Consider the following 27227-nt stretch of genomic DNA (forward strand, 5'->3'; position numbering starts at 1 on the left):
TTCGTTCAATACAATTTATTAGAATTTCCCGTTTTCTCTTCTTCAATATTGACACCAACTGTCACGAAACATCTTCGTGTAGCGTTTCCTACTAGATTGATCGATTTTTAACCTAAATATTTGTAGTATCTGCTTACCTATCGTCTGCCCTGGCCTTCATGCGAGTAATAAATGCCGCACCCTTGTTTTTACGGAAACTCTCGTACGGATCATTTCTCGCACCGTACGATCCCAGGCCTTCGCGATCGTTTCCTCCCCATATTTCGCCTCCAATGCCTTGCGCAACGCCTCCACCCACTGCGGCACCCATTCCACCCATTTTCGGCGTTTTATCTTCCGCCACAAAGGCCGGCAGGTTTTTGCTACCGAACCCACTTCCGCCAAAGCTGGGCGGAGTGGGCGAACGTTTTTCCCGCGAGCGTTCTCGATCTCTACGAGGCGGCGATCGACTTCTGTTCCGCGGTACTCGCCGGGGTGACCTGGACCGCGATCTTGAGCGGGACCGGGACCTATTGCGAAAGCGAACCGGAGATCGAGAACGGGATCGTTCTCTCGAACGAGATTTTGAGCGACTGCGGCTCCTCGATCGATAGACCCGTTTCTTTTGTTTCTTAGTTGCTTTCAGCAGCTCAGGATCGATTGGTGTTGGCGACCGGGAGCGATCGCGAGCTCCGCTCTCGATTTCTTCCTCTTTCTGCTTACGAGATGCATTTTTGACTTTAAAATATTCGTATAAAGCTAACTTTTCCCATCCTTCGCCGTCACGTGGCCGTTCGTGGCTTGGGGCTGCATAGAAGGCGTCAACAGCTGATAGCAATCGCTCGTTCGGGGGAGCTGGCGGAGGCAAGCGAATGTCCTCCGGGTCGAGTGGATGATAGCTAAAGTCCTCGAGGCGGATCAGAGGAACCATCAGACCGGCAGGAAGTTCAAAGTAGGGAATCGAAGGTTGCTGGGGACTGAGAGGTCGTTCATCATCTTTAAACTCTGGCTCGGCTTCTTGATCGTGATGGTCTTCGTTTTCTTCATCCGGCGGAGGATCATCGTAGTCATCGTGCCGTCGTTCATCGGAGTCGTCGTTATCCCTGTAGGGATAATCGTGCATGCCCGGTGGAGGTCGCGTCATATCAGGAATCGGGAAGTTCGGGGGAGGCTGTGAGTAGTCTCCGTTGTTGTTTCCGTCCCCTGAATTGTTGGATTGCTACAAACGTACGATACTCGCGTTAGTATGAGTAAATATGGATTAAGAATAAATGTTATACCGCATAGTTGCCGCGTCGATCGCGATCACGGTCACGGTCGCGATCACGATCACGATCTCGATCATCACCACCCAGACTACTGTTGCGACTATCGTTGTTGTCTCTATTGTTTTGCACTTGATTGTTTATACTTTGAAGATTTTGAAGAGCACCTGATAACAACGAAAAATTGATGTTCTGCTCCAGGAACAGATAGGAAAGATACATTGCGATCGTTATTTCTTTGGATTGGATGTACTGGGAAGCGCACTTACCTGTGCAAGACCGTTGTTCGCTCCTCCCGTCAACTCCGGCAACAACGGCTGGGGTGCAACAATATTCTTCTGCTGCGCAGCCAGAGCGGCTTTGAGAGCCTCATGCTCGATCTGTTGTTTCTGTTTTTCCAGAAGAGCCAGCTGTTGTGTGGCATGCTGAACGAACGCTTGATGCTGCTGTTGGTAACTGGGAGAATAAGATTTTTTGGATAAAAACATATATAACAAGCTTAAAGCTAAAGAATATGCTAAACGAAAACACAACTAACATGATATAAAATGATCTTACTTTTCGAAGGTTACTTTAGTGGCTTGAGTGACCTGCGCCACGATGGCGGCATACTGTGTGAGCAGCGAGTTCTGATACTCCTGCAGCGACGACGGTGGAGATTTGAGCTTCGAAATTACGCAAGCATCGAAAAAGTTTCCTTTCGATTCCCACAAGGACAGCAGCTTGGTCAACTTCGCACGCTGATCGTCGGTTTGGGCCGCTGGAAAGGTATGTCATCGTTATTTTGCAACTCTATGTAAATGTAAGGAATTGTAAAGATATAATTACTGATTTGAGCATTGCAAAACATAGGAATGACCGCACTTTCCAAACATTTCTTCAGCTCATCGGTACGCTTCCGTATGCTGAAAGGTTTATAAATTAGTAAACATATCTAAAAATTCTTTGATTTTCATTTCTTGCGAATACATGAACAGTTGGATCGTTTCATTTGAAAAGATTTTTTTTAATTGGCGTAAATGTCGAGAAGCATGGAAAATCTCACTATGTCTCATCTCTTTGCATTTTAAACATTGTATTTCTCCATTAATTCTTACAAGATTCTCAAATTCTTACAGGAAATCTTTTCAAACCAGTTTTCAGAATCACACAATGTCATCAGTGTATTCCTCAAGGAATACTTTTTTGGAAGAAAAAAATCCATCTATGGACTCCTCCTTGAGCTTTATTCTGAAGAATCCTACAGATTTTTGTTTTCCTGGAGATTCTATCCAATAATTCCATCTATCGATTACTCCAAATATGCTATCTTGGATTTCTTCAAGAATTCCTGCAAGACGTTCTGGAATCCACCTTAGATCCTCAGCTATCAGTGGTTAGCGACGGTTAGACACAGATAAATGCGGATATTCCAATTAGAAAAGGATATGACATTCCCCTTGTCTAGAAAGGATGATTCCTGCACAGCATTATGCAACCTGCGGTGGAGCTAGCTTTACTGAACATCGTGATGAGCAGTGGAACTGAGATTATTTAACATGGTGGCTCCAGAGAGGATGAAGTACTTCATGCAGGTTCACTAGCAGAAGGATCATCTGGTGGTTTTGTAATCTCAGAAGGTACCTTTATGGGGAACTCTAAAATTAGTTTTGGAGATATTTCAATCATATAAGATCACATAAGAAACTTCTTAGTTGTGATACTTGTGCAAGTGTGCTTTTCAAATGATACAATTCAACTAATGTACTTTTTCAGAGTTTGGTACTTCATCAAATAGTGAATGAAATGTTATGTCAATAATATATATTGATGCTGTGTTCATACCGGAAGCTTCTGTCTACTTTGAAATTAATATTTTTTTTTTTCAGAATTTCTGAAATACGTATCAATTCTCAGATGAGCAAGAATTTGAACACAACATGAATGTAGTTTTTTTTATCGTAAGAGTAATACGATTACATAAAAGAAACTAACTACTTACCAGTGGTGGATTACATCGTTTACTAGATATATGAGATGTAATTTCTGCGAGAATAAAACTCCGGCAATAAGTGCCCTATATGGGGAAGAGACAAGATCGAGAAAAACACAAAAATTCGGATATCCGTTCTAACATTTTTCCGCGAATGAACATTCGAACTTAAGTTTACTGCTAAATAAGTCTAGAGCTGTCACGATCGTGTCTTTCAAATGGTACGGTTCCGTTTTACAGAAAGTGAGTTGATTTAAAAGGGTAAACGATGTAAAACTTGAAAGTCTAAAAACTAAAACTGCTAAACAAAAGAATGCATTAACGCGATCGTTGTCGTCTTCTACTACCCGTGTCCGGAGTCGTTCTGTCTGTGGTCGTGTTATATACTTAGATGCATAGTGTTCATAGAGGAAGGGAAGAAAAAACGTTAGAACGCTTCTAATTACTTTCTCAAAAGATACTGCGAAATAATTTGACATTTTCCCGAATCGGTACAATGCTGTAAAATCCAGCCTTTTCCTAAAATTGTAATCAACAAAAAAATACATGTAAATTGAGATTTGTTTGCGATTAGTGGAGATGCTTATAATTATATGAAGGGATTATTAAGATTATGTAGAAGAGAAAAAATGGTTTCGCGAGCAGCGATTTCCAACACTGGATCGCGATCAGATAAATGACTCTAACAAACTTCTGTTACACGTGTCGTCGCTTTTTTCTAAAATGGGTTTCATGCTAATTTTGTAGACTTTCTAAACGACAAAACGTAATTAATAGGTAAGGTATCCTTTGAAAATCGCTGCTCTCGCATGAAGTGTGATTTGGAATCGATTAATCACACAGATACAGAAGCATTGAGATTGTTCACTGGAAAATGAAGACTGCCGTCTAAAAACTTATTCAGGAAAAAAATCAAATAAATAGAGTGCAGTTGAGAAACTAGCAACTAAGATGTGTGGCAGTAGGCAGTAGGTATCAAAACAATTAAACTGCACTCCGAACCTTCCCCTCACAAAGGAGCGATTCAATCTCAAATAAGATGGCAAACATCTACAGATTAATATGAGCTGTGCTAAAATAGCAGCGCATTGATACGGAGGAGGGCAAACATTCCCGCTACTTACCATTGGAGATGCTGTCCTTGGTGCACGAGTCGATGATGGGCTGAAGCTTAGCATCAAAGTCACTGAGGGAAATTTTGCTATCGTCGGCCTGTTTGACCAGAGCATCGTTCTGGGCCCGTGTTACCGCTTCGTCAATTTGGACCTGTTGCTGTTGCAAAAGAACCTGAAATGTAAAGAAATACAACATAAGATTATCAAAACTATTATTTACAGACTTTCTAATAAAGACAAGGTGGGCTAGGTGGTCTCATGGTTACCGCTTTTGCTTCGTATGCAGAATGTCCTGGGACCAATCCCTGATCTGTTTCTTTTCTCCTACTTCATATCACCTTTCTACTTTCTCTTCTCTACATATACAACTCTTGTACAGGTGTTTGTAGCTATCCCAGTATAAACTTTTGCAGACACAGAGACTAAACACGTCTTCCCCCACACTGATGAGCAATGTGACGTAGCATGCGCCAATCTTGTCTAAAAATAGAAGGATCGCCCACATTCACCACTAAAATTTCTGTTAATCATAAACAGTCATATTATTGATTCCTTGTATGTATGAATGTAGCTGTTCTGACGAAACTATAGAGTAGCATCTTCTTCTTATTTGTGTATGTATCTACGTTCCCACTGGAACTTAGCCGGACTCTCTTCAACTTAGTGTTTCTTGAGCACTTCCACAGTTATTAGTTGAAGGGCTTTCTTTTGCCTATCATTACATGAATTTGTATATTGTGAGGCAAGTACAATGATACACTTGTAGAGTAGTATCATCGGGCGGTCAATTAAGCTCAAGCTCAAGACTTCTTGATAGAGACAAAATGTGAAAGTCGGTATCTTTTGTTTGTCTCTCTGACCAAAGCATGAACTCACTTGCATTAATGAACTCTCAATTCGATTTTCAGGTTTCTCAAGAAAAACGGGGATTCCGCAGTGCAGTTTCCGTGTTTCAACGGTAACTTACGTTTCGTCTAACCCACTGATATTTCACTCGATAGCGATGATCCAAATTCCTTCAATTGGCCCTCTTCTCTTCTTCTTCTCAATTCTGGTGCTCTTTGCACAGAGCTAAAGAGCGGAAAAATGGCGCAGCGAACTAGCGCTATATTGCCAACGAGTTTTCGTTTATACTCCAATGGAGTTTACTTTCTGGCGAGCACGCCGCGGAACACGACCAAACGTGTTGGTCGCTGCAGTCGTACTGCAATTGGCCCTCGGATTGCTTTCATTATCCTAAATACTTCAAGCATTCCCGCTACTGTACAACTGAATTACAAGATTAAAAATAAACTTCGTGGAAGCAGATCCGTAGCGTGCGGTTGGCCATGTTGGCCCCCGCCAAGGGCGCCTGACTTAGAGGGTCGCCGAAAATGCCAAAACAGAATGATGCTAATGTTATCTTGAATATTTATCTAGCTTATCGACCTATGAGATTAACCCCATATTGTCTTGAATGTTATCAAGGTCTTACTATTTGTACTATTTCAGTATTTGAAATTGATAATATGTTTTTCACGTTTTTCCACATTCTCAAAATGTCAGATTTCTCTAGTTTATTATTTTGAACATTTACCATGATGTAACCTGGAAATTTATCTACTATTTTTTTTTTCTATCTGTATTAACCCTCGAGCAGTCACGTCTTCAACCAACCTCAACGACATCACGGTTACGCTGTGTACCACAAGCGTGCATTTTTCATGGTGCGTGTACTCAGTACACGACGCGACGGCTCCCGGGTCAACGAGATTTTTAGCCCTAGGCTAGTCCATCTCGGGACGAAGGAAGAACTCACATTTTGTGAGTTTGTCGGGAGTGGGATTCGATCCCAGGTCCTCGGCGTGATAGTCAAGTATTCTAACCATCACACCAGGTCCGCTCCACTATCTACTATTTTATTTTGAGAAATTATTTTAGTTTTTTTTTTAGTAAAAACAACATGGTTTCAAAATTCTAATGAAAGTTTCTTTCTATAAATTCCTTAACATTCTCACTGGGGGAAATCTTGAGGTTACTTCCGAGGATTTTCTTCGCCTTCTTTGAAATATTTTATTTATTCCTTTTGAAGATGTTATCTGAGAATTTATTAAGAAATTAAACAAAGTATTCCTCTTGTTATTTATTATTTAATTAGATAATCTTCCATAGTTTTGTCAATTAATTTCGGCCTATATTCTTGCTAAAAATCTTTCAGTGATGAAAATGAACATTTTCTTCAAGGATACCTCCACAAATTCCTTCAAAAATACTTCATGCTTTTATTTCTCAATACTCCAACTTCACATTTTTCCTGGGTTTCTCCTGGACAATCTTTAGTGATTTCTTTAGAAATTTTCCAAAGTTTCCTTCAGAAATACTTATAAAGATTCCTGCTGGATTACTTTGGAATCCTTCAAATTCAGTCATTCCTTCATGGATTCCTTAAGACAATCCTACAAATGTTCCTTTAGAAATCAGTCCAGGGATTCATACAGAAATACCTCCGAGAATTCCTTCAGAAATTCTTACAGATATTTTTTGAGAAAATTGTCTGTAAAATTCTTAAGTTATTTGACTTAGGTTTCCTTCAGAAAGTGTTCTGATCCTTGAAAAATAATAAGGCTCTAACATCTCTTTAAAAGCCTCCCATTGATTCCTTTCCGAAATAGTTTCATATTCACTAGAGAATGGTCCATATTTTTTGCTAGAATTTCCCTGAAACTTTATGAATTTCCTAATAAACTCATGAAAATTAAAAAAAAAAAATAGAATTCCTTCAGAAGTTTCTCTAGGTATTCCGTTGGAAAACATGCCATTAATTTTAAGTAACATTGCTCCAATGGATTCTTTTGAAAGGATTCCTTCAGAAATTTCAAGGGAGTTTTTTAGGATATCCTCAAGAGATTCCTAAGTAACTTTTGCAGGGTTTCCTTCAAAAATTCTATCAAGTATTCTTTCAGAAATTCTACCAGTGGTTCTGCACAGATTTTTCACCAAATTCGTCAGACATTTCTTCACGAACTACTCCAGAAATTCCTGCAAGAATTACTTCATGAATTCCACTGGAAATTCTTGTTGAAAAATGTCTCACGGATTTTCATGTAAGCCAAATATTACAACATAACTCCTTCAGAGATTCCTGCATAATTTCATTCAATATTTCCAGCAGGAGTTCTTCCAGAGATTCCAACAATAACTCATATATAAGTTTCTTCAGAAATTCTTCCTATTATTTTCCAATTCCATGGTTTGCCTTATGATTGAAGAAAATTTTCTTACAAATCTTCTTGGAAATATTTTGATTGCCCTTCAGAGAAACCTTTGATAAAGTTACTGAAAAATACTGGTAAAACCAACTGAACTCTCTATTTAGATTTGAATAGGTCGAATGTTCGTAAGAATCACCGCAAACTTAGGATTTATTCAAATTAAGGTGAAACGGGACGCCGTGTTATTTTTCCTATCTTCCCTCTCTTTCTAACAATTTGCCTCGCGATTTTGAAGATGGTAATCTCGATTTCTATCGCTCAGATGAGGCTGAAAAACAATCAGCATATTTATTGCAAGTGAGCATACACAATAGGCCGTCCCTTATTTTGCAAAATTTAGAAATGTTATAAGTTCGTTAGTGGAAAATGATCATTTTAGCTAAAAAATGATCGTGTCAAAATTTGCAGTCCGTATCTCAAGGCTAAGTGGTCCCTCAAGGGGTCTAAAGTTGACAAAAATTGTATGGGGCCAAAAAAAACATGAATTTTTTTTCGACAAAAAAATACGCTATTCTACTACTTTAGGACCCTAAAAGGCCAAAAATATGCTTAGATTTGCGATTTCTCCACTCGTTTCCAAGATATTGACAAAAAAACAACTGCAAAATCAGCATTTTTGACCATTTTTTTAGATTACGAAGGAAACTTAACTTATTTAGTTCAATAACTCAAAAACGAGTAGAGATATCGCAAATCTAAGCACATTTTTGGCCCTTTAGGGTCTTTAAATCACCGGTTTTAATAGATTAGCGTATTTTTTTTGTCGAAAAAAATTTCATGTTTTTTTGGTCCCATACAATTTTTGACAACTTTAGGCCCCTTGAGGGACCACTTAGCCATGAGATACGGACTTCAAATTTTGACACGATCATTTCTTAGCTAAAACGATCATTTTCCACTAACGAACTTATAACATTTCCAATTTTTGCAAAATAAGGGACGGCCTAATACACAATGATACATTTTTGTTCCATTATATAAAGTAGAATCTGAGATTACCATCTTAGTAACAACAGAGCAATGGCGGATATTTCCGCGACCGTCCCGTTCGCCCTTAAACGCTTGAACTAATCGCCGAAAGTTGGCAAAATAGATTGAATTGAAAATTTGTAAATTGATTGGTTTGAGATTTCCTGAGAACCCCTGAAACTAAATTATGATTTTTTTAAAACAAAATTCATATGAACCAAAAATCAATGGGAGAAAAATGAATGAAAAAATACTGTAATATGTCTTGAAGAAATGTTTGCATCATGTATGTAAAGAATCTGAAATATCATTTCTAATTGTGTTGCTGGTCTTAGTGAGATTCTTGAATTGCAAAGTGTTTCGTACTTATACTGGTATAAACAAAATACGTTTTGGAAAACTTCTGGGCGACTCTCATTGAAATTCCTAAAGAAAAACACCAACAGAAAATAAAGAAAATCGGGGGAATTGTTTCTTCGAAACTCCAAAATCCAACTTCCAAGAACTTTGAAGAAAAAATTAAAAACCACAAACTTTTCCTAATGAACAATGTACAATAGTCGTGGGGCGTCAATCTAGATGCTTGCCAAGGGCGTCACGGGACCACGCTACGGCTCTGCGTGGAAGCTTTGAAAAAGGTGAGTTCTTTCTTCGGAAAACGATCGATTATGCTGCGATACTCACCCCATATAGGAATGATGCATACACAACAAGGAATCACAATCAGTTTCCCACATTTTTTTTCCCTGTTGGGGAAATTAAGCCACTGCGTCCAATAGGCTGAACTTTTGTGGCATAAATAAATTATGGAGGATTTTTATACAAAACCTTTTACTGAATTCCCAGAAATATTTCTTTGGAATTTTCTACAAGGAGCATCATTAAGGCTCCCAGAAGAACATACTGAGGGATTTTCAGAAGAAACTGCTGAATCATTTGCAGAAGAAAGTCCTGGAGCATCCCCAAAAGTAGCCGTTGGGCTGCAAAACGGTGAGTCGATAAGGAGAGCGTCCAACATAGCTCTGGTCCTCACAAGTTCCTACCTCATGCTTCCACGGGTCAAGCGATGACAAAGACCGCCAGCTAAGAGTTGTGTGCTTAGCTGGTAGTGCAGCCTGGGCACTGTTGTCCTTCTGACTTCAGCTAGATTGAGGAGGTACGATTCGAACGTCTGTTCACCAAACAGCTCAAACAGCGTCTGTTCTGGCATCCAGCGGCTGAGTAAGAAACGCTGCACCACGCCCAGCTAGATCCAAGGTGGTGGCCCCATCATTGTGGTCGTCCTAGTGTTGGTTGGGACGTTAAACAGAACTGGCACGATGGCCCTCCGGCGAGACAGGAGTGTTGGCGTAGGCCCAATAAGCCACCCGTAAAAATCCACATTTCGTATAACGTAGGAAAAAATTCGACTCGATACAATCGGTATAGACCCCCGCGACAAAATAAGGACTACGATTGGAAACTTGAAACATGGAATTGCAAGTCACTGTTTCGTAGGATGTGACAGGATAATTTACGACGAACTACATCCCCGCAACTTCGACATCGTGGCGTTGCAGGAACTTTGTTGGACTGGACAGAAAGTGTGGAAAAGCGGGCATCGAGCGGCTATCTTCTACCAAAGCTGTGGCACTACCAATGAACTGGGAACAGGATTAATAGTGTTGGGCAAAAGGCGACAACGTGTGATCGGGTGGCAGCCGATCAACGCAAGGATGTGCATGTTGAGAGTTAAGGGCCGTTTCTTCAACTACAGCATCATCAACGTCCACTACCCACACGAAGGCAGACCTGATGACGAGAAAAAAGCGTTCTACGCGCTGTTAGAGCAAACATACGATGGTTGCTCGCCGCGTGACGTGAAAATCGTTGTCGGCGACATGAACTTTGCAGCCTCGCGTGGTATCCCAAGGAACAATTCAAAGTCATAAATAAGCATGCATGTAAAACTATTGCTGGTTTATAGCATCCGCAGCTGAACAAAACCAAATGCTTAATAATAAGCTGAAATGATGCTATTTACATTGTAAATAAGCCAAAATGCAACATTTAGCACGTATGTGAACAGCAATTTTATTATAAGCTTAACAAACGTCAGCAAGTTTTGTTTGTTCGATTTGCCCTTACTAGCTTTAGTATAAGCTGAAGAAGAACTTTTTCTACGCGTTAAAAAGCTTATGTTCCACAATTTCCGAAAGCTGATTATTGTGGTCAACATAAGTTGAACAAATGCTTTTGTTGTTTAATACTTCAGCTATAGTGGGAACGTTCAATAATGGTTTAACAGTAAGCTGTATAAACGGATTTATGATTTATTTGTTCGATTATCACTTTTCAATTGAACAACAGATCAAAGTGATTATAATAGAGCAGTACTGGAACGTTCCTCATTATTGAATATGTATTGATGTTTGTTGCACACCAATGCGAAATATTCGAAACATTTGATAATTTTCGTAGCAATTTCGTAGCAATTTCGTTGTAGTCATCTTCACTACTTTTTTTAATAACTATTTAAAACCTTTCAGAAATCTGAATATTGTTCTTTTACAGCTTTGTGAAGATGTTTCACTCTCAGCGAGCAACTTACCAATACTAGGATGGCGTAGTCGGTAAGGCATGCGACGGGTGATTGGGAGATCACGAGTTCAAATCCCAAGTTGAGAAATTTTTAGAAGAGCCTGTGTGTTATAAATGCGTTTAAAGGCGACCAAAAAACATGATTGGACTATAATTGCACCTCACACTTCAGTTTGTTTTTCTTTTCGCAGCAGGTTATTATAGCTGAATACAAGTTTAATATGAGGCTGATATAACACAGATTACTTCCTACTATAAAGCCTGTATCGCGCTTGCAGAAAAGATTGCTGAATAACTTCTCCACTTTTGTTTGAACAACGCCTGATTACAAGCTGTGACGAAATAATGTTAAACTGTAATTCAATTAAATGTGGAATAAAAATGTCATTGCAATGTTGGTTAAACGAGTGATTGTTCCTTGATGGTAGTCCGAAGCACCTTCTTCCCCCGCAAAGATATCCACAAAGCCACCTGGAGGTCACCCGACCATCAAACAGAAAACCAAATCGACCACGTTCTAATCGACGGTAAATTCTTCTCGGATATAACCAATGTCCGCACATACCGCAGTGCGAATATAGATTCGGATCACTACTTAGTAGCTGTATGCATGCGCTCAAAACTTTCGACAGTTATCACCACGCGTCGAAGTTGAACGCCGCGGCCAACATCGAACAGCTGCATAACGTAGAAGTGGCTCAAGACTACGCGCAGCAGTTAGCAGTGGCCCTACCAACGGAAGAGCAGCTTGGCGTAGCTACACTTGAAGATGGCTGGAGGGACATCCGATCCGCCATATATGGTATATATACAGGGTGTTGGGTTCCTTACCCAGAATATTTTAGGGGGTGATTAAGGATGATATTTGATGAAAAAAATTGTTCTACGCATATGGTCAAATCTCAACCATTACGGAGTTATTGAACTTTTCATGATTTTGACAATGCTTTCAATAAAATGGCTATAACATGAAAACGGTCAAACTTATTTAAGATCTCTCAGCACCGTTCGAAAGATTATGAAATTTGCTATTGAACGTCATCTTCGAACATGCAAATTTTTGTTACTTATTCACTTTTTAAGAGCAAATAAGTGAAAAGTAAGTGGTTTTTTAACAGTTTTTGTCGATTTACTCGAAAAAATGCGTAATTAACTTATTTTTTCCCTTAGACAAAGTTGAGCGCCTTGAAATGCTCTACAATTCGTTCTTTGGCTCCAAACTTCTAACTGTTATCATTTTCCCGCAATTTTGATTTGAATGCACTGTTTTGCATCATAAATTTGCTTCAGCAAGTGCATCAGATATTAGCTCTCTTGACCCCACTGTGACTGCGAAACTAGCGTCATGTTTACTTCGCGCACACGACTACTTGATTCCCCGCGCCGAACAACAACAGAATGGCGCGCTGGCGCATGAGTGAAAAGAACGACGCCGCTGCGTGTTCGGCAAGGTGTTCAGTTGAATGCTTTTTGTAGTCCCAATGATTCTGGGAAGCTCATGATAATCCCGGGAAGAGGGTTGAATTTTGGTAGACAGTAACTGAGGCTATCAGCCTGAGAGGCTTGGTTAGGGTGTTTTATTATTGCGGCATCGTCTTGGGGGATGAGAAACACCGGAATAAAACTGTTGTTGTCGATATCTGGAGGTTCGCGATGATTTTAATAGTGAGCTGGTGATCCCGGAAGTAACTTTGTTGGCTATAAAGTAACTAATGAAGCTTTGAGCGTACAGCACAATCTTCGTCGGGTTTGGACGCTGTTCCTCCTGGTTCTCCAAACATTTCATATTCTCATGTCTTTTTCAGCCACGTGTAGCCAGCGCGTTCGCAGACGTCCATGAAATCACCGACCATTAAACCTAGTTCCATGCTGAATGTTGTTTTCGTTATTATTCTTTCTTTTGATAATCGCACTACATGCCCAGCCCACTGAAGGCTGCCGTAATTTATTCGTTTCAAAATAGTGCTTTTTGACGACGAAGTAGGTTGATCCTGATCGAAGTTTGCTGCTTCCTGCTCTTACTCATTCGCCAACAAATAGGTAAGAGCAGGATTTAGCAACTTCGATCATGTTAAATCTATCTCATTGAACATGACTAATATTCGCAGCACTTTGTGCTCTGTCTCTGTCTCAACTCGGGAGCTTGTAGTTTTGTAAAGTTTCGAAAGCTACAACGCCATACTCAATTAGGATTTCTGAATGAAATTAAGATTTTGGGAGTAATTCCTCCAGAGATTTCCATAAGATTTTTTCCATCGATTCCTCCAAAATTACTTCGGAGATTCTTCTAGACTTCTTCCAGAGATTCCTCCAGGAACTCCTCCAGAGATTCCTCAAGGGATTCCTCTAAGAATTTCTCAAAGGGCTCCACAGGAGCAGCCATTTGTCCAGGGATTATTACAGGAATTATTGCAGAATTTCCTCCAGGAACACGTCTAGGGATTGCTCCACAATTCCTCTAAAAGCTCCTCCAGGAATACCTCTAGGAATTCCTCCAAGGATTTCAACATGAGTTCCGGTAGTATTCCCTGCTGGAATTCCTACAGAATTCCCCTTACAGTTCCTCCAGAAATGCCTTTAGAGGATCCTCCAGAAATTCATCCAGGGACTTTTCCAGGAATACCTTCAAAAATTTCGTAAGAGATTCCTCCAGGAATACCTGCATGAATTCTTCAAGAAATTCTCTTTCCAGGAATTCTTCAGAAATTTCTCTAAGGGCTCCCGCAAGGATTGCTCCAGAAATTCTTCAGTGATTTTTCAGCAATCCCTACATCAATTTCTCCAGTGATGCCTCCAGAGATTTTGTTAGTAATTCCGCAGGCATTTCTCAAGAAATTTCTTTAAAGATTTCTCCAGGAACTCTTCCAGGGATTACTTGAGGAGTTCCCTCAGGAATTCCTCTGGCGATTTCTATTGGAATTTCTCTAAGAATTCCTTCAGGATTTCTACCAAGCATTTCTCCAGGAATTCCTTCAGAGTTTCCTCCAGAAATTTCTCCAGGGATTTCAACTAAAAATCGTCCTAAGGGATTGTATCAGGAATTTCTTCCCGGATTCCTACAGAGATTCTTTTACAAGTTTTGCATGGATCCCCCAAAAAAAATCCTCCGGGGATTCCTCCAGGGATTCACTGAAGAATTTCTCCAGTTTCTTTTTGCCATAGTTATCTCTTAAGGAATTCTTGGCGAAATCCCAAGAGAAGTTCTTCGAGGTATCCCTGGAGAAAACTCTGGAGGAATTTCTGGAAGAAGTTCTTCTAGAGGAATAACCGAAGTAATCTAGTAATCTCTGGAGCATTTCCTAGAAGAACCCCTGGAAAAACTTCTGAAGAAACCCCAGAAGGAATTCCTGAAGATTTCCTTGAAGAAATCTTAGAAGTAATCCCTGGATGAATCTCTGGAGAAATCATTGGAGGAATCCCTGAAAGAATTTTTGGTGAAATTCCTGGAAGAGCCTCTGGAGAAATTTATAGCACAATTGCTTGAGGATTTTCTTTAAGAATCCTTTGAAGAATGCGTTGAAGAACGTTTGGAACGAACGTTTCCTGGAGCAATTATTGGACACAACTATGGAGGAGTCTCTGGAAGATTTCCCGGAATAATCCCTGACAGAAACCTTGAAGGAATTCTGGAGAAATCCCTGGAGGAATCCTAGAAGTAATCCATGGAAGTATTCTTGGAGGAATCCCTGGAGGAATTTCTGAAGGATTTTTTGTTTAAATTTCTGAAGGTATTTGTGAGGACAACTTTGGAGGAAACCTTGGAAGAATCTCTGGAGGAATCCACAGAGAAATTTCTAGTGTAATCACAGGAGAAATGCCTGAAGAAATCTCTAAAGAAATTTCTAGACGAATCCTTGAAAGAATTCCTAGAGGAATCCTGAAGTATTACTGTGAGCATTCTCTAAAAGAATACTTGGAGGAGTTCCTAAAGGAGTCCCTGGAGGAATCTCTGCAGGATTCCCTGAATTAATTCATGGAGGAATTCGTAGAAGAAATCTTGGAGGAATCCCACAAGGAATCTCTGGAGGAATCCCAGGAGGAGTTCTGGAAGTATACCTGGAGGAGCTCCTGGAGAAATTAATCGAAGAATTCGTGGAGGAATCTCTTGAGAAATAACTGGAGGAAACCCTGAAGGTATTAACCAAGGAATCCTGGAAGGAAACCACGAAGAATCCCTGGAAAACCTTCTGGAGGTATCCCTGAAAAAATCCTTGGAGGAATTCTGGACAAATCCCTAGAATCCTAAAAGCAATCTCTGGAGCAATTTTTGGAGGAATGCCTGAAGGATTTCTTGGAGATATTCCTGAAGGAATTTGTGAACCCATCTTTTAAGGAAACATTGAAAGAATCCCTGGAGGAATCCTTGGAGGAATTTCTGGTGTAATCACCTGGAACATCCTCCTGAAGTAATTAATATCTGGAGCATTCTCTGAAAGAATACTTGGAGGATTCCCTGAAGGAATTCCTAGAGCAATCCCTGGAGGAATATCTGATGGAATCTCTGGAATTTCTGGAGCTATACCTGGGGGAATTCGTGGAGGAAATTACTGGAGGATCCCCTGAAGGTATTAACAAAGAAATCCAAAGAGGAAACCTGTAAGAATCCCGGGAGAACCCTCTGGAGGAATCCCTGAAGGAATTCTTAGAGAAATTCCTGGAGGAATTTGTGAACTATGAACTTGAGGAATTCTTGGTCGAACTTCTTGAGGAATTCTTGGTCGAATTCCTGGAGAAATTCTTGGTCGAATTCCTGGAGAAATTCTTGGTCGAATTCCTGGAGGAATTGTTGATAGAATTTCTGGAGGAATTCTTGATAGAATTCCTGGAGGAATTCTTGATAGAATTCCCAGAGGAATTCTTGATAGAATTCCTGGAGGAATTCTTGATAGAATTCCTGGACGAATTCTTGGTATAACTCCTGGAGGAATTCTTGGTAGAACTCTTGGAGGAATTCTTGGTAGAACTCCTGGAGGAATTCTTGGTAGAACTCCTGGAGGAATTCTTGGTAGAATTCCTGGAGGAATTCTTGGTAGAATTCCTGGAGGAATACTTGGTAGAATTCCTGGAGGAATTCTTGGTAGAATTCCTGGAGGAATTCTTGGTAGAATTCCTGGAGGAATTCTTGGTAGAATTCCTGGAGGAATTCTTGGTAGAATTCCTGGATGAATTCTTAGGGAAACTTCATAAAGAAGTAGTCCCAGAGAAAATTCTTGCACAAATCCCGTGCAAACAGACTTTCAGGTCAACTTCTGGGAAAACTTCTTGAGAATTTTCGAAAGATTCTCTGGGAGAAATCCCGGCTAGAATATCTGGAAATCCTAAAAAAAAATTCGAGAAATGCAAACGAAATCTATGGGAAATATCTCAGTGAAGAAATCCCTGCAGCAACTCCTGAAGGAATTCCGGGAGAATCCTGTAGTAATTCCTATATAAATTTCTGGTCCTTTGTAGCTCTTTGAGAAGTTTCGGAGGCATCCCTAGAGGAATCTCTGGAGGAGTTTCTGGAGAAATCTCTGAAGGAAAGCTAGAAGAATCTCCGAAGTAATTTTGGAGGAATCGCTGGAAGAATTTCCGGAGAAACTCCCGAAAGAAGCTCATAAAATTATCCCTAATTGGATTTATGTAGATACTTTCGGAGAAACTTCTGCAGAATGTTTCAAATGGTTTCTGGATAAGTTGTTTAAAAAACTCTTTAAAAAATCCCGGAGGATGCTCTGCAAGAAATTCCTGAGAAATTCACAGATGAACATCCAATTGATCTTTCTGAAAAATGTTCTTAGAAAATAAATCCTGAAGAAACTTCGAATAAACTCACGAAATAATTCTTTTTTTTTAATTCCTTCAGTTTTTTTTTCCAAGAATTTCTTCAGGGATTTTTCCAGGAATTCCTTCTCAATTTCCTCCAGAATTTCCTCCTGTTGGGATTCTTCCCGGAGCAGCTCCAGAGAATACTTTAGTTTTTACTGAGATTATTCTACGAATTCTTTCAGAGATTCCTCTAGGAACTTCTCCGGAGTTTCCTACAGGAACACCTCAATGAACTTTTCCTGGGATTATCCAGCAATTCCTTTGAGGACACCTGTAGAAACTCCTGGAGGATTTTCTCAAGGAATCCCTGGAGGAACTGATGAAGCAATTCCTGGCGAAAATTTCCGAGAGAATCACAGGTGACATTTCTTGTTCAATTCTTGCAGGAAACCTTGGAGGCAATCTGGAGGATTCCCTGGAGGTATGCTTGGATCATTTGCTGGAGAATTATTTGGCAAAATCTCGAAAAAATCACTTTATGTAGGAAAATCGGCAGGATTTCTTGGATGTTTCACTGGAGGAATCCGAAAAGAATCACCAAAAATAAAACTTGCTCCGAAAATTCTTTCCAGGATTTTTCTAGAGATTCTTACTAGAGCTACTCCAGAGATTCCTCTAGCTACTACTCCAAGAATTTCCTTAAAAATTCCACTTTCAATTTTGCCAGGGATTTCTCCGAGAATTCCTTCGGGGCATCCTGCTGGGATACCTTCAGGAATTTATCCAGAAATTTCTCCTGCGATTCATTCAAGATTTCCTTCAGGGATTCCCCTAGAAAGTATTCCTGGTTTCCTCCAAGGATTTCTTTAGACATTCCTCAAGTGATTACACCAGAAACTCCCCCCACGATTCCTCCAGGGATTCTTCCAAGGTTTCCTCCAACGTTTCCTTCACAAATTAATCCAGTAATTTCTCCAAGAATTTCTTCAGGGATTCCTTCAGAAAATATTCCAGAGATTCCTCCAGGTTTCCTCCCTGGATTCCATAAATTACTCCTACAAGGGTTTCTCCAGTAATTCGTCCAGATATTCCCCCACGAATTCTTCGATTAATTCCTCCAGGAAATCCTCCAGGGATGTCTCTTGAAATTTCTTCTGAGATTCCTTCAGGAATTCCTACAGGAATTCCAAAGTTTCCTCCACGAATTCTCCCAAATTTTCCTCCACGTATTCCTCCAAGAATACCACCAGGGATTCCTCCACATATTCCACCATGGAATTTTCTAGGAATTCCGTCAGGGAATTCTCCAGATATTCTTCAGGGTTTTCTCCAGGCATTTCTTTAGTGATTACACCAGAAATTCCTTCAGGGATTCTTTCAAGGTTTCCTCCAAAATTTGGTTCACAAATTCCTCCAGGAATTTCTCTAAGAATTCCTTCAGGGATTCCTCCAGAGGGTTCTCCCGGGATTCTTACAGGTTTCCTCTTTGGATTTCTTTGTTAATACCTTCAGGGGATCCTCCAGTAATTTCCTCCACGAATTCCCCCAGGTATAGCTCCAGAAATTCCAGAGATTCCATCAGATATTCCTCCAGGGATTGCTCTAGGAATTCCTTCAGGGAATCCTCCAAGTATTCTTTCAGAGAATGCTCCAGATATTAATTACTTCAGGAGGATGTTCCAGGTGATTACACCAGAAATTCCTCCAAGGATTCCTCCAGGGATTCTTTCAATGTTTCCTTCAAAGATGGGTTCACAAATTCCTTCAGGAATATCTCCAAGAAATCCTTCAGGCATTCCTCCAAAAATTGCTCCAGAGATTGCTTTTAGGATTCTAGGGATTTGTCCAGAATTCCTCCAAGGATTTTTTCAGGGATACCTCCAGAAGGTTTTCCAGGGATTCTTCGTGGTTTCCTTCCAGGATTCCTTGGTTAATACCTTCAGGGTTTCCTCCAGTTATTTCTCAAGAGATTCCTCCACGAATTCTTCGATTAATTTCTCCAGGAGCTCCTCCAGGTATACTTCCAGAACTCCTCCTGGGATTCCTCCTGGGATTCCTCCAGAGATTCCTTGTGGGATTCCTCCAAGATTTCTTCTACGAATTCCTCCATGAATTAATTCAGGGAATCCTGCAGAGATTCCTCCAGGGACTCCTTTAGGAACTCCTCCAAGTATTCTTTTAGAGAATGCTCACAGTAATACTTCAGGATTCCTCTAGGAATTCTTTCAAGGATTCGTCTAGAAATTTCTTTAGAGATTTCTTCAGGCATTTCTCCTGTGATTACACTAGAAATTTCTCTGTGGATTCCTCCAGAGATTCTTCCAAGGTTTCCTCCAAAGTTGTCCTCACAAATACCTTCAGAAATTTAAACAAAAAATCCTTCAGAAATTCCTCCAGGGATTCCTCCAAGAATACTTCCATGGATTACTTCTAGGATTCCTCCAGGGATTTCTCCAGAATTCCTTCAAGGTTTCTGTCAGGGATTATTCCGGGAAATCTTCCAGAGACTCCTCCATAGTTGTGTCCAATAATTGCTCCAGGAAACGTTCGTTCCAAACGTTCTTCAACGCATTCTTCAAAGGATTCTTAAAGAAAATCCTCAAGCAATTGTGCTATAAATTTCTCCAGAGGCTCTTCCAGGAATTTCACCAAAAATTCTTTCAGGGATTCCTCCAATGATTTCTCCAGAGATTCATCCAGGGATTACTTCTAAGATTTCTTCAAGGAAATCTTCAGGAATTCCTTCTGGGGTTTCTTCAGAAGTTTTTCCAGGGGTTCTTCTAGGAAATGCTCCAGAGATTACTAGATTACTTCGGTTATTCCTCTAGAAGAACTTCTTCCAGAAATTCCTCCAGAGTTTTCTCCAGGGATACCTCGAAGAACTTCTCTTGGGATTTCGCCAAGAATTCCTTAAGAGATAACTATGGCAAAAAGAAACTGGAGAAATTCTTCAGTGAATCCCTGGAGGAATCCCCGGAGGATTTTTTTTGGGGGATCCATGGAAAAACTTGTAAAAGAATCTCTGTAGGAATCCGGGAAGAAATTCCTGATACAATCCCTTAGGACGATTTTTAGTTGAAATCCCTGGAGAAATTTCTGGAGGAAACTCTGAAGGAATTCCTGGAGAAATGCTTGGTAGAAATCCTGAAGGAATTCTTAGAGAAATTCCAATAGAAATCGCCAGAGGAATTCCTGAGGGAACTCCTCAAGTAATCCCTGGAAGAGTTCCTGGAGAAATCTTTAAAGAAATTTCTTGAGAAATGCCTGCGGAATTACTAACAAAATCTCTGGAGGCATCACTGGAGAAATTGATGTAGGGATTGCTGAAAAATCACTGAAGAATTTCTGGAGCAATCCTTGCGGGAGCCCTTAGAGAAATTTCTGAAGAATTCCTGGAAAGAGAATTTCTTGAAGAATTCATGCAGGTATTCCTGGAGGAATCTCTTACGAAATTTTTGAAGGTATTCCTGGAAAAGTCCCTGGATGAATTTCTGGAGGATCCTCTAAAGGCATTTCTGGAGGAACTGTAAGGGGAATTCTGTAGGAATTCCAGCAGGGAATACTACCGGAACTCATGTTGAAATCCTTGGAGGAATTCCTAGAGGTATTCCTGGAGGAGCTTTTAGAGGAATTGTGGAGCAATCCCTAGACGTGTTCCTGGAGGAAATTCTGCAATAATTCCTGTAATAATCCCTGGACAAATGGCTGCTCCTGTGGAGCCCTTTGAGAAATTCTTAGAGGAATCCCTTGAGGAATCTCTGGAGGAGTTCCTGGAGGAATCTCTGGAAGAAGTCTAGAAGAATCTCCGAAGTAATTTTGGAGGAATCGATGGAAAAAATCTTATGGAAATCTCTGGAGGAATTACTCCCAAAATCTTAATTTCATTCAGAAATCCTAATTGAGTATGGCGTTGTAGCTTTCGAAACTTTACAAAACTACAAGCTCCCGAGTTGAGACAGAGACAGAGCACAAAGTGCTGCGAATATTAGTCATGTTCAATGAGATAGATTTAACATGATCGAAGTTGCTAAATCCTGCTCTTACCTATTTGTTGGCGAATGAGTAAGAGCAGGAAGCAGCAAACTTCGATCAGGATCAACCTACTTCGTCGTCAAAAAGCACTATTTTGAAACGAATAAATTACGGCAGCCTTCAGTGGGCTGGGCATGTAGTGCGATTATCAAAAGAAAGAATAATAACGAAAACAACATTCAGCATGGAACTAGGTTTAATGGTCGGTGATTTCATGGACGTCTGCGAACGCGCTGGCTACACGTGGCTGAAAAAGACATGAGAATATGAAATGTTTGGAGAACCAGGAGGAACAGCGTCCAAACCCGACGAAGATTGTGCTGTACGCTCAAAGCTTCATTAGTTACTTTATAGCCAACAAAGTTACTTCCGGGATCACCAGCTCACTATTAAAATCATCGCGAACCTCCAGATATCGACAACAACAGTTTTATTCCGGTGTTTCTCATCCCCCAAGACGATGCCGCAATAATAAAACACCCTAACCAAGCCTCTCAGGCTGATAGCCTCAGTTACTGTCTACCAAAATTCAACCCTCTTCCCGGGATTATCATGAGCTTCCCAGAATCATTGGGACTACAAAAAGCATTCAACTGAACACCTTGCCGAACACGCAGCGGCGTCGTTCTTTTCACTCATGCGCCAGCGCGCCATTCTGTTGTTGTTCGGCGCGGGGAATCAAGTAGTCGTGTGCGCGAAGTAAACATGACGCTAGTTTCGCAGTCACAGTGGGGTCAAGAGAGCTAATATCTGATGCACTTGCTGAAGCAAATTTATGATGCAAAACAGTGCATTCAAATCAAAATTGCGGGAAAATAATAACAGTTAGAAGTTTGGAGCCAAAGAACGAATTGTAGAGCATTTCAAGGCGCTCAACTTTGTCTAAGGGAAAAAATAAGTTAATTACGCATTTTTTCGAGTAAATCGACAAAAACTGTTAAAAAACCACTTACTTTTCACTTATTTGCTCTTAAAAAGTGAATAAGTAACAAAAATTTGCATGTTCGAAGATGACGTTCAATAGCAAATTTCATAATCTTTCGAACGGTGCTGAGAGATCTTAAATAAGTTTGACCGTTTTCATGTTATAGCCATTTTATTGAAAGCATTGTCAAAATCATGAAAAGTTCAATAACTCCGTAATGGTTGAGATTTGACCATATGCGTAGAACAATTTTTTTCATCAAATATCATCCTTAATCACCCCCTAAAATATTCTGGGTAAGGAACCCAACACCCTGTATAGGTAGTACCTCGGCTACAGCACTAGGCTTCGCGACTCCGAATCACAGAAACGACTGGTACGACGGCAAATGTGAACAGTTGAAAAACGAGAAGAATGCACCAAGGGCGAGAATGCTGCAACACCGTACGAGAGCGAATGAGGCACGTTACAGACAGGCGCGGAACAGGCAGAACTCAGTCTTCCGGATGAAGAAGCGCCAGCAGGAAGAACGAGATCGCGAAGCGATGGAAGAACTGTACCGCGCTAAGGACACACGAAAGTTCTACGAGAAGCTTAACCGCTCGCGCAGGTGGCGGCAGCATTACGATGAGCCCCTCAATGGCGACGTTGTAAGTACCGAAGGTGGCGTGGTAACAGATCTAGGAGTATGTGCACAGGACGAAAGACTTCCAGCCCCTGACCTCCAAGAGATTGAGGAGGAGGTTGGCCGGTTGAAAAACAACAAAGCCGCTGGAGGAGATCAACTACCAAGCGAGCTTCTAAAATACGGTGGAGAAGCACTGGTGAGAGCACTACACTGGGTCATTACCAAGATTTGGGAGGAGGAAGTATTACCTGAGGAATGGATGGAAGGTATCGTGTGTCCCGTTTACAAAAAGGGCGACAAGTTGGATTGCGGAACTATCGCGCGATCACACTGCTGAGCGCTGCTTACAAGGTACTCTCTCAAATTTTATGCCGCCGTCTATCACCGATTGCAAAAGAGTTCATGGGGCAATATCAGGCTGGATTTATGGGTGAACGCGCTACAACGGACCAGATGTTCGCCACCCGCCAGGTGTTGCAGAAATGCCGCGAATACAACGTGCTCACACATCACTTGTTATCGATTTCAAATCGGCGTATGATACAATCGATCGAGAACAGCTATGGCAAATTATGCACGAATACGGATTCCCGGATAAACTGATACGATTGATCAAGGCGACGATGGATCGAGTGATGTGCGTAGTTCGAGTATCAGTAACACTCTCGAGTCCCTTCAAATCTTACATAGAGTTACGGCAAGGTGATGGTCTTTCGTGCTTGTTGTTTAACATTGCCTTAGAAGGTGTAATAAGGAGAGCGGGATAAACACGAGTGGGGCAATTTCCACGAAGTCCGTTCGACTGCTTGGTTTCGCTGATGATATTGATATTATTGCTCGTAAATTTGAGACGATGGCGGAAACGTACATCCGACTAAAGAGTGAAGCCAGGCGAATCGGATTAGTCATTAATGTGTCGAAGACGAAGTACGTGATGCCAAAGGGCTCCAGGGAGGAATCACCGCGCCCGCCACCCCGAATTTATATCGACGGTGATGAAATCGAGGCGGTTGAAGATTTCGTATACTTGGGCTCACTAGCGACCGCAGATAGAAGACGGGAAGGCGAATGAATTACGAGCTGCACCAGCTGCTAAGAGAACCAACCATAGTCCATATCGCGGAAATTGGGAGGTGGGTGGGTCACTTCATCAGGATGTCGGATAGCAACCCGACTAAAATGGAGTCATCCGACCGGTACAAGACGACGTGGAGCGCAACGAGCTAGGTGGGTCGACCAAGTGGAGGACGATCTGCGGACCCTACGCAGAGTGCGGAACTGGAGACACACAGCCATGGACCGAGTGGAATGGAGACAGCTACTATATGCAGCAGAGGCCACCCCGGCCTTAGCCTGATCGGTAAGTAAGTCACTTCACTTTTCCACTTATTTTTTCTTCCGAACGAAAAAAAAAGCCCCCGAAAGATCATTCGACACTAAAGCGCGCCGTATTTTTCACTTCTCCCAGATACAAGCAGCACACATTCTAACCAATTGAAAGCAATTCTATCATTTCAAAAATAACATTTGAAAAGTCTCGAAATTTAAATCTTGGCAAACGCAAAACTTTTCACGCTCGCGCACTACTTTTCAGACATGTGACGAAAACTCGCTGGATGGCGTAGCACCAGCCGATTGAAACACACGCGGGGACGAAAAAACGCGTGACCGGGACTTGGAGAAGGCGAATGAACCAAAAAATGTATCAGCTGCTGAGAGAACCAACCATCGTCTACACCGCAAAAATTGGGAGGCTACGGTGGACGGGTCACGTCATCAGGATGTCGGATAGCAACCCGACTAAAATAGTTCTCCAGAGTCATCCGACCGAAGAAGACGTGCTGGGTAGCGAGATAGATGGGTCGATCCTGGTCGATCAAGTGGAGGACGATTTGCAGGGACATATAGCAGAGGCGGTAAACGCACGGGTATTCATCATGACCATGCTGAGGGTGACGGGTTCGATTCCCGGTCGGTCCAGGATCTTTTCGTAAAGGAAATTTCCTTGACTTCCTTGGGCATAGAGTATCTTCGTGCCTGCCACACGATATACGCATGCAAAATGGTCATTGGCAGAGGAAGCTCTCAGTTAATAACTGTGGAAGTGCTCATAAGAACACTAAGCTGAGAAGCAGGCTTTGTTCCAATGAGGACGTTACGCCAAGAAGAGAGAGAGAGAGAGAGCAGGGATATTCAGGTCTTTGTCTGCCGGTAAGGTAAGTACCCTGGTGTTTTGGTATTAGTTATCTTGACCGCTTGTATAATGTCTGTCCATGGCAATATGATAATAAACCAGCAGAGTAACTTACCCCATGCTGAGCGGTCAGATTCAGTTCCGATTGGCGAATTTGCTCCCGCAGGACATTTTGTTGCGTATTAACTGCTTCGATCTGTGCCGCTATTTGCGGAGTAATCACCGGCTGTTGCGGTATGGGTTGCTGCTGCTGTTGTTGTTGAGGCGCAGCCTGCTGAGGTGGCGGTGGAGGATTGGACCAAATTTGCGGTGGCATCTGATTGTTATTTTGATTCTGATTTTGCTGCTGTTGTTGGTTCTGCGAGGCAAATGGATTCAATACCACTTGCTGCCCCATCGAGCCCAGAGGATGTCCGCCTTGCTTCATCACTGTAGGAAGATAGAAAAATGATTAAAACGAGTCGATCAAGTCAGATTTTGAGCTCGCAGTGGTAGAAATCGTAAAAACTCGATCGTTGTTTTTTAGGATGAAAATAAATAGGTATGAACAATAGTTGCTATTTATATTTTCACACTGAAAATGCCATCGATTGTGTTTTTCGCAATTTCACCCACAGTGGAGTGGGCGGCCCAATTACTGGTGTGACCCAGAAACTTACACGATTGCTGCTTACTTGCCACTTTGTACTGGTAATAGTTGTAATATTCTCCACCGTATAGAAAGGCAAACTTGGTGTTTCCCTTCTGCTTCGTTTTGGTCATCAACTCAAACTCCGGACCATTGCGGGCAACGAATTCCGCGAGCTTGTCGATGATGTTCCTCAATTCGATATCTGCCGATAAAAGTGAAACAACAGCCACAACAGTGAAAAATCGATAAAATTCACACCGGATTTGACAAATAAACCGCACACGCAAAAAAGGTTGTGAGCGGCAAAGAAAAGTGAATGGGGAAAATGCCAAAATCTCGCGAAATTTGCCACTTTCCTCCGTCCTCCCGATCCCGATGATGATGGAGGCAATCGCCGCAAGACCCGAAAGCGGGTGCTCGAGATGAATGCGAAAGCGGAAAATCTTGCGAAGCGCACTTCTTACCGTTTGGTGGAGCAGGTATATCCATCTTCCAGAAACTAAATCGGAACGGAAAACTAAAACACTACAAACCAACTAAAATATGTCATCAAACTCGAGTGATTTGGGCAAAGAATTGCTGGTAAAAATTGAATTTTCTCGCAAATTTACGGAAGAAAACGCGACTTGAGCCGACTCAACGAGACGCCATGAAATTTTTTGGCAGATGTCAAAAATGTTTTCTTTATTTTTATGATAGACTGGCGACTTTGTTCAGCATGAGTAACACTTCAAGCGTGCTTAAGAATAAGGACGTAATTGCATCTTGTTTTGACTTTTATTTATTTCAGGCCAAACATTTTAGGCCAAACATGTCTAGAGGTCCAATCTGCAGAAGAGAGACTCTCTTTGGTTTCCCTCTCTTTCGTTAATATCTCAGCTGTTTATTTGTATTATGATTGTCTCCTTGCATTGAACGATGGTCAAAACAATCGTCTTTCGATTTGTACTGCAAAAATAGTTGAAAAATGTACCATTACATTGCAATAATTGAAAGAGAAAGTGAACAAAGAGAGCCTCTCAAATGCAGATAGGACCTATTGAAATGTTTGGCCTGATTTAGTCTATCATGCGTTCGATCGTTAAAAATATTTGTTCACACGTCAAAATTGGTAATTTAAATTTAAATTTTGTGGCCACTTGGCCATGTGGTTAGTAGCGTCAGTCGTCTGGCCGTTTCGTAAGCCTCAGAGTATGGGCACAGACCAACAGACGTAACACTCTTCAACATGGCTTGGCAAATGCATGAAAGATCAATTTAAATTTCATTTGATTTGCGCGATCGTTCCACCAAATGCTCTAGTGCTCAATCGCTTTGACGTTTGCCAGTGTATACGTTGCTGAATGATGCAAACGAAAATTACAGGCAATATTTGTAGTAGTGTGCGTGTCAGCAAAACGTCAAATCGAAATCCATCATGGCCGACAGTGTCGCGCGTGGTTCTACCAACAGGTAGCAGTGTGGTCATGAAAATGACACCGGGCAAAAGTTTCTGATGAATTTCCTCTAAGAGTTACGTCTGTTTGTCTGTGGTATGGGTTCGACACTGTCGGCCATGATGGATTTCGATTTGACGTTTTGCTGACACGCACACTACTACATAAATTGCATGTAATTTTCGTTTGCGTCATTCAGCAACATGTACACTGGCAAACGTCAAAGTGATCGAACACTAGCGCCTCTGGTGGAACGATCGCGCAAATCAAATGAAATTTGAATTGATCGTTAAATGCATGTGCTAAGCCGTTTTGAAAAAAGTTTGTGTAAACCAGTGTTCCCCAAACGCGGGCCATGGGGAAACAGTTGGGGTTGCTTCGAAAGAAAAATCTTGTGTGAAAAATAAAAATGGAAAAAGTGGTAGTTTTACTGTTAGTAGTAAGAAATGATTTTCGGCCACGTAAAGCTGCATACGGCGAATTGGCCTTTAAATAAACGATT

The 27227-nt window shown here is 41.3% G+C and overlaps 1 protein-coding gene across 2 annotated transcripts; it reads right to left on the reverse strand.

The window, feature by feature from the left end:
* On the reverse strand, window positions 1-25954 carry LOC109403239 (calcium homeostasis endoplasmic reticulum protein). 2 transcript variants are annotated; one of them, XM_019676026.3, is made up of 11 exons: window positions 25754-25954; window positions 25333-25491; window positions 24774-25087; window positions 4341-4503; window positions 3663-3735; window positions 3226-3300; window positions 2073-2149; window positions 1803-2004; window positions 1514-1700; window positions 1260-1436; window positions 1-1198 (listed from the first exon to the last, which is right to left on the reverse strand). In XM_019676026.3, the coding sequence occupies exons 1-11, from the start codon at window positions 25776-25778 to the stop codon at window positions 134-136; spliced, it is 2517 nt and encodes an 838-aa protein (XP_019531571.2). In that variant the 5' UTR covers window positions 25779-25954; the 3' UTR covers window positions 1-133. The 2 variants fall into 2 exon arrangements, with proteins under 2 accessions (XP_019531571.2, XP_019531570.2); XM_019676025.3 differs by having other exon boundaries at window positions 25318-25491.
* Between the last annotated feature and the right edge of the window lie 1273 nt (window positions 25955-27227).

Source organism: Aedes albopictus, chromosome 2 (assembly GCF_035046485.1).
Source record: "Aedes albopictus strain Foshan chromosome 2, AalbF5, whole genome shotgun sequence".
NCBI lineage: Eukaryota > Metazoa > Arthropoda > Insecta > Diptera > Culicidae > Aedes > Aedes albopictus.

What these genes read in the sequence shown, in the direction of transcription:
- LOC109403239 (XM_019676025.3), bottom strand. Translation starts at nt 25,778, where the DNA reads ATGGATATACCTGCTCCACCAAACG. An exon ending in AACGATGTAATCCACCACTG is followed by an intron (nt 2,150 to 3,225) that starts GTAAGTAGTTAG and finishes TAAACCTTTCAG; the next exon opens with CATACGGAAGCGTACCGATG. An exon ending in CGAACAACGGTCTTGCACAG is followed by an intron (nt 1,437 to 1,513) that starts GTAAGTGCGCTT and finishes TTCCTGGAGCAG; the next exon opens with AACATCAATTTTTCGTTGTT.